The 8921-nt window shown below is 51.5% G+C and overlaps 3 protein-coding genes across 3 annotated transcripts; 1 reads left to right on the top strand and 2 right to left on the bottom strand.

Moving 5' to 3' along the window:
• Nucleotides 1-339: 339 nt before the first annotated feature.
• On the bottom strand, nt 340-2561 carry GLOTRDRAFT_36251 (FAD/NAD P-binding domain-containing protein; the record flags this gene model as incomplete). Its single annotated transcript, XM_007864700.1, has 13 exons — nt 340-599; nt 670-987; nt 1025-1064; nt 1111-1164; nt 1222-1247; nt 1301-1344; nt 1405-1439; nt 1487-1579; nt 1618-1642; nt 1693-1979; nt 2046-2165; nt 2221-2286; nt 2343-2561. 13 exons carry the CDS (start codon nt 2559-2561, stop codon nt 340-342), a joined length of 1587 nt encoding a protein of 528 aa, XP_007862891.1.
• Nucleotides 2562-3303: 742 nt separating this feature from the next.
• GLOTRDRAFT_36369 (uncharacterized protein) lies at nt 3304-3835 on the bottom strand (the record flags this gene model as incomplete). Its single annotated transcript, XM_007864708.1, has 2 exons — nt 3304-3435; nt 3494-3835. 2 exons carry the CDS (start codon nt 3833-3835, stop codon nt 3304-3306), a joined length of 474 nt encoding a protein of 157 aa, XP_007862899.1.
• A 453-nt stretch (nt 3836-4288) lies between these two features.
• GLOTRDRAFT_127089 (uncharacterized protein) lies at nt 4289-7036 on the top strand (the record flags this gene model as incomplete). Its single annotated transcript, XM_007865541.1, has 3 exons — nt 4289-4514; nt 6130-6213; nt 6762-7036. 3 exons carry the CDS (start codon nt 4289-4291, stop codon nt 7034-7036), a joined length of 585 nt encoding a protein of 194 aa, XP_007863732.1.
• Nucleotides 7037-8921: the final 1885 nt, after the last annotated feature.

Genomic DNA, 8921 nt, shown 5'->3' with positions numbered 1-8921 from the left:
AAGTTCGAAAGCGTCGAACTTAGCGAATTATAACCGATCTTAGCTTTGCCAATAGGCCTAACTCGTCGAGTGAATTATCTCCGCCATCGATCCAATTAGCTCCGGTGAGTCTCACATAGCGAAATAAAATTAACCAAGTTTCTCTAGCAATTTCTACTCCCGTGGGCCCGAACCTACACTCGGTTTCGTGGTTTGCGACTTTGTCTGCGACTTTCCGGAGATAAATACTCCGGAGCGTCCCTTAGTGTTTGTTTCAGGCGTCAAGGTTTTGTTTTATTTTTCTAGGTCTTCCTACGGACTACCCTACGGCGTCTTACTCCTCCTTTCCCCCTCGAACTATTAAATACCCTTCAGTTGTCTCGGACCGCCTTCACCCATATCACGGGGTTTAGGTTTATTTCCTTTGGTCCTTGGTGATTGTTGTGTGTCAGTGCATATCAGCGTACTGACATAAGTTGAATGGTCCACGCCATATTTGATTCTGGTGTTCTCATTCACGAGCAGATGATAATGTGCCGCACGAAGCGGCTTACAAACCTGGTCTTTGAGAAGCAAGACCCAGAACATAGACTGGATTTCGGATATCGGTGGGATGGCGCCTATAGCGGGTTTTGTTCAGTATTCCATCTTGCAGAGAATGCGATGAGTGGTGAGAAGTGGAGTACTCACCAACACCCGGCCTGAAGAAGCCTATAAATGCCACACTGGTATCCCCGCTCCAGCATATATTCCTCACATCCGCTTCCCCAGGCGTCTTATACCCTTCGCCTAGGAAACCGAATTTTTGCTCATAACCGGTGGCATATACTACCAAGTTCGGCTTAACAACTTTCCCCTGGATCCGCACTGCATCCTTGCGCTTTGGCCTACTGCGCTTGTCCAAGTCAAGAGGACAGATGGCACGACCCCCCCTCTGTGAAGTGCGAGGAGAAGGGAGCCAGTTCGACCGTGAAATCCGTCTGCGGGGGCATATCCTCGTCCGGATCACTGTACCGCGAGAGATAGTCCATGAAGGTGGGTCAACGGCGGTAGGGACGATTTATGTATGGCAAGGCTTTGTGGGACTGGACTATGAGCAGCGCACGACGGGAAACAAAGACATAGTGAAACCTTGTTGAGAAAGACGTAGGCACGCCCTAGGTGCTCTGGCTCGAGTTCGCCGATCTATCTCATAAAAGGCATTAGGTTCGTGGCCAGCTTGCCTCGCGTAGTGGTACGTACCCACTGGTTGCAGCCTGCTTGCGTACCTTCCGATCCATAAGCGCTGGGTCCGTGCTGGGATGTATCGAGATATTCATACCTGTCAATACCCAGAGCACTCTCTTGATGACGAAGTCCGAGATGCTATTGCACAAGCGCATCAGCTCAGAGTCAAAGGGAGCAGAAGAATCGCGAGATACTCACAACCATCGGGTATGCGACTTTGCTACCCATGGATGCTGCGGGAGACTGCTGTGAGCTTGAAGGGAGATGTGGAGGTACCTACTACATACGTGGTCTCTCCGAGATTCGTGATGAGTGAATCGATGGGCACCGGGCTCTTGGACTCAAACTTGAAGCCGAGTAGGGAAAAGTCATTCTGTGGAGCAACAAACTCAGCACCGAGACAGGGCTGACAAGTGCTTTCGGGAAAGACAAGAACCTGACCTACCGGGTTAGCCTTAGCGCTGTACAAAACACTCAGCTACTCACCCCGCCCTCGAACAAAGCACCACTTCCTTCGCCCCTGCCTTGGCAGACTCGTAAGCAATGTCCATCCCTGTTTCTCCCGTGCCAAGAATCAGGATCTCCTTCCCTCTTAGCTGGTCCCGAGACTTGTATTCAGACGAGTGAAAAAGTTTCGCTTCGGGGTTATTTTTCAGGGCGTTGTCAACTCCTGGAATATCAGGGACATGGGGAACAACGTGTAAGCCGGTACAGATTGCAACGTAAGGTGTGTGTATAGTTATCGCCTCTATATGGTTTATTAGAGTGGCATGCTGCGGTAGACGCCCAAGAGACTTACCGGAATCCCATTCCGCGGGGTTATCTTCGCGTTTCCTGACGTAAGAGACATTATGTCCACCCTGTGGGTCCTTCAAAATATTGACTACTTTGCACGCAAGATGGATTCTCGACCATAGATTGAAGTGGGATGCGTAATCTCTTAGGTAGTTGACATATTGCTGAATAGCATTCAGCATTCACCGCTGGCAACGTAGTGCACGGGCGGATATTTACCTCGAGCGTCAAGTGGTCAGAGTGAGAGAGTGAAATCAGTTGCTTCGATGACATCAAAGTCGTGTTCTGTCAGTTGCAGCCGTCAGTCCTGACTGAGGATAGCAACACGAAACATAGCAGACCTCGTAAAATCGATATTGGAAGGTGTCACCGATATCGTCCTCCTGCTCTAGTACAATGGGGTCAAATGGGAAGTCGTGCGTGGCAGCTTCAAGGAGCGTCTTGCAAGCAACCAGGCCAGACGGACCTGGTCCGAAGTACAGTGAGGTGAACGGGATAACACATGAATGAAGTGAGAGTATGGGCTTACCTGCCCCCACAATAACGACTTTTGCAGACATTTGTCGTTTATTTTATTATGGTAAACTCCTGGGTTGAGCCTGACTTCTTGGGCACGCCAGCTTGCAATGACAGCAGTTACGAAGTTCTCTTCCCGAGCACAGCTCCAAGTTCACGGAGTCGCACAAACTGAAGGATAACGCATCCAGAAAGATGAGACAGTGATAGGCAAAGGGCACCACCCACCGCTTGAACGAGAGTACAAGGGATGCACGTATGGCGCGCAGCCGCGCGTGTCACAGCTTGACTGACATCGCACTAACCGCTCGGTTAAGACCGAACCAATAGTCTTTCTTCTCGCGCTACTCGTCTGAGTCGCCTCATGCTCCTTGTCCCCGATTCCGCGACTCTCACTGCTTCTAGGTCTTCTTTGTGTGCTGGAACACGGAATTACGTAACCGATCGTCTACTGATTTTTGGCATGCGAGGAGTCGAATCTCGTCTAGAATTCATCCAAAACTATCTGCTTCGTAGTATGTGGGCTTAATGGAGTGTTTTGTAGTCTGAAGCGCTCGAACCTATCTGCTCGGACAGATGCCGTTCAAAGAGGCCTGGTATTAACTACTGAGCATAGCATGTCTACCCGTTATCTGGGACTGAGTCTGCAGGCACACACAGCATCCTCACAACTTGAAAGCTAGCCTCCTGGCAGAGAGCTGTGCCTTACATTCATTTGCATAACCCTGAGAGGCTGTCGCAGTTTAGCACTTAAATATAGGTGGCACAGAGCGTACAGAGTTTAATTCAGTTCCGTGGGGCATTTTTGAGTGCGTCCACGGCACTGTTGGGAAATATGCCCCGACTAACCAGCACGTCGACACATTCCTTGATCCAATTCTGGCAGTTCAACTGCTGGACCCTCGCCACGTTGGCCCCCTGGTCAAACGACGTTCATATTAGACGAGCTTTCGGGTATGATACGGCCAAAGCTCACCGAAGACGAGTGTCTGAGGCTCGGCCCAGGAGCCGGGATGGAGAAGACCACTTCTTCAAGCTTACACACAGGCTCTACTGGCGCCTCTGGGATATCCTCAACTGATGGATAGTCCTCGACGTATTGATCATCGACGTCGGCTAGCAGATACGTCGTGTGGCTGCGAGCTGTCTGACGCAGGTCATAGTTACGTGAGATGGCGTGCTGGAATCCTGACCGCACATCCCCAGTGACGTGAAGCCTGCTACCGACGTTCGCGTCCCTGGTGCTAGGTACGAAGAAGGACCAGTGAGCGGCGAACAGGCGGCTGTGATAGACGACCAGGCGAATTTGGCGGGTCATTGCCTAGTAAATGTATTTTATTTGAGTGCTTGTCAATATAGATGGAGCATCGAAGGACTTTCAGCAGGAGATGTTTGGATAGCAGCGCGGTTGTGGCAAAAGTTGAACTCAGAGATTCGGAAATGCCGATTAGACTTTTTCGTGGGTGCGGCAACATTCCACCGCTCGGTTCTGAATGAGCCAATCACGAGCTTGACTCGCTCATCGGCACTCGTCTGCTCGACTCAGGTCGGTTGCACTGGTAAGGCTTTGGCACTGGTGTGCATAACCCGGAGGCCCCTTTCTCAGCCTTTCACACTATACGGTGCATGATGCTTACAAACCCAGCACAAGGATTAGTGTCACCAGATCGTACGCAAGCACGCCTCTTACCAGCTTCCCTCGGCATCGATTTACACTGGCTTTGCTCAAAACATACACAGTCGTCTCCAGGCCCCTAGGGAGGATGACGCTATGCCCACCGATGTATTCGCCCAGCGAGTCATCAGCAAGATCGTCAGCCCTGATCCCCCAAACTATATGTTTTTCGGTTCCAAAGTCTACCATGCTCAGTGTGATAAGCTAGCTGCCGATGTCGCGGGTTCTTTCGATCGTACTGACGTATCGCGTCTTCAGGGCGCCTTGCTACCAGTCATGGCACTACCGTTCATCCTGAACATACTTCCGTCCCCGACTTCAAGTTTGTTACAAGTCGATGGAACTCCGCGTTGCACCACCCACAGCATCTTTTCTTAGCCTATTTTCGCATCTTCGTTGGCTGCTTTGCTATCACCCCTAGATTCCTGTTGTCAACACACGATAAGGAAGGCTTTATGACATTTACAGAGGGTTAGCTTGGGAACGGGAACCAGCGTGTCCCGCCAACGTCGAGAGCTGCTGGAGAAGTGATTTCATTATTGCCCAAACGATCCCCGTGTGGTGACGGCACCGTTTTCTGTTTGCCCATTCTCACGCCCGGTAAATCCTTTCCAACAGAATGCCAGGATGTTCGGAGAGGGAACTTGGAAGCCTCGTCGCCGAGCACTTTCGCTGTTACCCCATGTGGCTGTGCACGTAGTAGGTTCATGGTGCTATGTCGAGGTCCTACAGATTCCCATGTGCTCGAGTAGCCCGGTCTGAGCCCGGTTGACTGTCCCACAACAACGACAACGGCTTCTGTTCTTGTTGGCCGGATCAGTCTCCACCGTCTGTGTACCAAGACGGAACTCGAAGGACACACATGTATATTTGTCCCCCCGTCCAACGCGGCGCTCATGGCCGGTCCGTGTCTATTCAAGAAACCCCCAATGGATATACTCCCCGAGTCACCGTACGTACGCTCCAATCGATAACCTTGCCGTCGGTAATGCATGCGAACGCTGCAGTCCTACCTAACCATCGTCATTAACGCTGAAGGCCGTACCGATACGTTTATTAGTCACGCACAGCCTCTCATGAGAGAGGGGGGGTCACTCGCCCCCTCGTGGCTCGGAAGCACTCACGAAAGTAAGAGTGGTTCGGCTCTGCGACCCCACCAAAAACGAAATTCGAGCAAGGTGAATTAGTTGATATGTGGTGGATGGGATGAGGAGTTGTGAGATATCCAGGCGTGGATGTCTTACTGGACACACTGCTGCTTGGGTTAGCGACCACTTGCGAATGACCTTCAAGAAGAGACCTAGGGGAAGCCCAACACCAATATCGCCAATGGAAGTGATGCACATCGGTCCATGGGCCTGAAGTGACTATGTAGATACCTGTAGTAAAGAGCAAATTTATGGCAGTGAATGACTCCAGAGATTCGACTATAAGTCCTCCGACCCGTCCAGTATGGCGAGATTTGCTTAGGTTCGCTTTCCATTAACAGTTATCCTGATTGACACGAACGACGATATGCAGGCAATTCTCACTGACCATGGACCAGCGACACGGCGTCCTGCACCTCGTTATCCGCTGACAAGTCAGCCACCCTGTCAACCATCGCGACACACGTCCATAGGTCTAATAAAGCGGCGGTAGAACAACTCATCCAGGAGGAGCAGCCCTTCGCTCTCCGCCTCCCACTCATCCGCGTCCTCCGGTCCCAGCCATACCTGGTCTTCGCTCGTGTCTTGTAAGTACAACTTCGTTGCAGGTGCCCTCGCTCTGGTCACTGGTATCACCTTCGCCGGACTCGGAGGTGCTTCCCATCACGCGGAACGGGACCCATTCCAGCTTGCCGGTATTTGCTTCCTCCTTATCCCCCTTGGGATCGGATCATTGAACTGAGCATATACGTGACCGTGCTGCAGTTCGCGCTGACCTCGAACATCTAGGCAACGTGTTCTACACCGGCGCCATCGAGAAGTTCGACGAGAATGTATTCGAGAGCGCGGGCTTCCCTCCTTGGGGCGCGGGAGGTATGAGCAGATCGCGGGACACGAGGCGTCGCCTGTGACGTTCCTTCAGAAAGCCAGCGGGGAGAATGCGACCAAGCCCTGCACGGATAGCTTATGAGTTCATACAGTCACTTCCTTCATCCCCACGCTACGGCATGGCTGACTGCGAGTAAACAGCCCGTATACAGATCCCAAAAGTTTCGCGGCTTTGAGTTTGTCCATCGAGGAGGTCGGAACAGCTGCGTACCGAGGGGCAGCGCATTCGCTATCTCACCGCGATGATATTAATGCTGCCTGTGTGGGTGCATTCTTCGTGGTCCAGTACATGCGGTTAACCCACCTGATTTCTAACAATCTATTCTGGCTATGGAGGCCCGTCAGACAAGCTGGATCCATAGCGCGGTCAACAAAGGTGAGCCTTGGTCGGGCCCATTCATCTCGAGCACCGCACAAGATGACCGCTCACCATATACCACTCGAAATATAAGCACCGTTCATCACGTCGTGCCCCGAGAGCAACCCTCCTTTGCCAGTCTGTCGTTCTATTAGTCCCTCAATGCCCAAGGCAGGGTCCACCATCAAAGTTTCCGTCGACAAATCCGACTCTACCGGCATGTTTATGGCATACTACTTCGGCCTGTCTGTCCTATCCTCAGAAATCCAGGACGGGCAGATGATTATTCCGGAGGGACTTCAAGATGTGGTATTCGCCAGAGTGGTGTCTGAGAAGCCCACAGAGGGCAAGCCGCCTAGCGACGAGACGATCAGGAGCGGGTTAGTGGTTATTGATTTTGGGCTGCCTGCTGACGCGAAGTATGAGTCGCCCATGGAGATCCTTGCCTAGTTTTTTCCTTTCATTTTACATCAGTTCCATAGGGTCAAATTGGTGCGAGTCTGTAAATGTGATGAGCTTGTCTATTGTCATCGGATTTGAACATACCCCATAATTCAGAGCTGTCACTGCCTGAAGTCCTGCAACGCAACTAGATAAACCCAGATTGACGGAATTACTAGCAAGCGGTATACCGACCGAGGCCTTTCAGATACCACACAATTCGTGCATGATACTTATTGCCGAGGATTTCCGGATGATATTACAAGGTTTTCGCCCGCAATTGTCAGAAAAACTTACCTATATGGCGTGTCTGCACTACATGAGCAACGTATAATCAAAGAGATCTGCGCCGGTGTGCCCCTCCTTTGAGAGGGGTTATGCCAAACCCGCAATACATCGCACTTTTCGACCAATCGGCAAGTTCCGGCGTCCCATGTTTGGCTCCAGTGGCACACGGCTACACTTGAATCTATCTCGCGCAGCTAGACTCCGGTCCATGCATAGACTATACTTTGCATCTCACTTACATATCGAAGTAAACAATCAGTACTACATTCCATCTCTGAAGTCTTCTTGGCAGGGCTACGAGGGCATCGACAGCCAGCGTTGTCTTTGCTCGATGATCGAATATCGGGCAGGTATTGCGACAATCACAAGTACGAACCGATTATGGATCCTGCCCTCGTTCAGTACACCCTCGCCTACCGCGTACATGGGGGAGAAAACCAGCGAGTAATAGCAAGCGATACGAGGTCACCGATGTCCAATATCGAGTGCACGTTCACGCTTGTCGGACGGAAGCAAGACAACAGCGATTTCAGCGGACGTTCCCATCGGGTCCGCAGTGACATAACGCAGCCCGGCCTCACGTTATGTTGTGATCTCCAGGGTCGCAGAGCCTGCGACCACATTAGCCGAGCTCAGGTAACCGAGATTCGATTAGAGTGACAGAAGTGAGCATAAGTGGACTTCGGATAACCCATACCTCGCAACAACCGACTCTGGCAATCCAGAATGGCAGACATGCTCACCTCTTCCGATTGTTATCTCCGTCTAAGCCGTCTGCACGGTGTATTGAACACGGTCGGTTCGAGCAGTCCAACACGCCACCCGCGTCGCGAAGAGGAGTAAGCGCATATCTTACCTACTCTGGTTTGGAATGCAGATGAGGTGTGTGATCTGTAGGACATAGACTGGACGAGCACGACAGAACGGTGAGCCTGGGAGAACGTTGCGAATACTTTCGAGACCGGTTTGGCGCGGGACTGACTTTCGAGAAGCCTGACGCTTGCTCGAGAGTGGGACTCAAGACTACAAAAGGGTCAAGGGAGGATGTGACGGCCGTGTCGTAATGGTCTCACAACGATGCTGCTACAAGGTAACAGAAAATTTCATGATAGAGGATGCCATAGTAGAGGTGCACATAACGGCTTGCGTGGAAGGAGCTTTCCATATGGCTTTGCGACCGGGGTTAGCAGCCATGTGATAGAGGGCCGAGCGAAGCTGATGACAAGTAAATGCGCCCACTGGGCATTCAAATGACGATGAAAGGAAGGTGCACATATCGACCTACCTCTTGTCTTCAAACGCTCTGGCGAGAGTCTAGATTAAATGTATACCTCTCAACTTGAAAATCATCAGCCCGCCGTATAGCCTGCCTTGATTTCAGCAAAGCATCGTGATTTCAGAGTGTTTTTCTCCTCAGTGTCGCACAACCATAGCGTGGGTCAAGATGCAAGGAGAAAGCTTAGTACCTAGTAGAGTCGACAGCACGACAGAAAACCGAAATACCAGTGCACATTCTAAGATCCAAATTCCGATCCGAGCGGAACTCCCGGCCCGGGCCGTGTTGTACAACTTCAAGATGTAGAGTCCGCTACTTTGCCGCGCCCTG

The sequence above is a fragment of the Gloeophyllum trabeum genome (genome assembly GCF_000344685.1).
Source record: "Gloeophyllum trabeum ATCC 11539 unplaced genomic scaffold GLOTRscaffold_00003, whole genome shotgun sequence".
In the NCBI taxonomy this organism is placed as follows: Eukaryota; Fungi; Basidiomycota; class Agaricomycetes; order Gloeophyllales; family Gloeophyllaceae; genus Gloeophyllum; species Gloeophyllum trabeum.
This window is presented reverse-complemented; position numbering and strand designations above follow the sequence as displayed.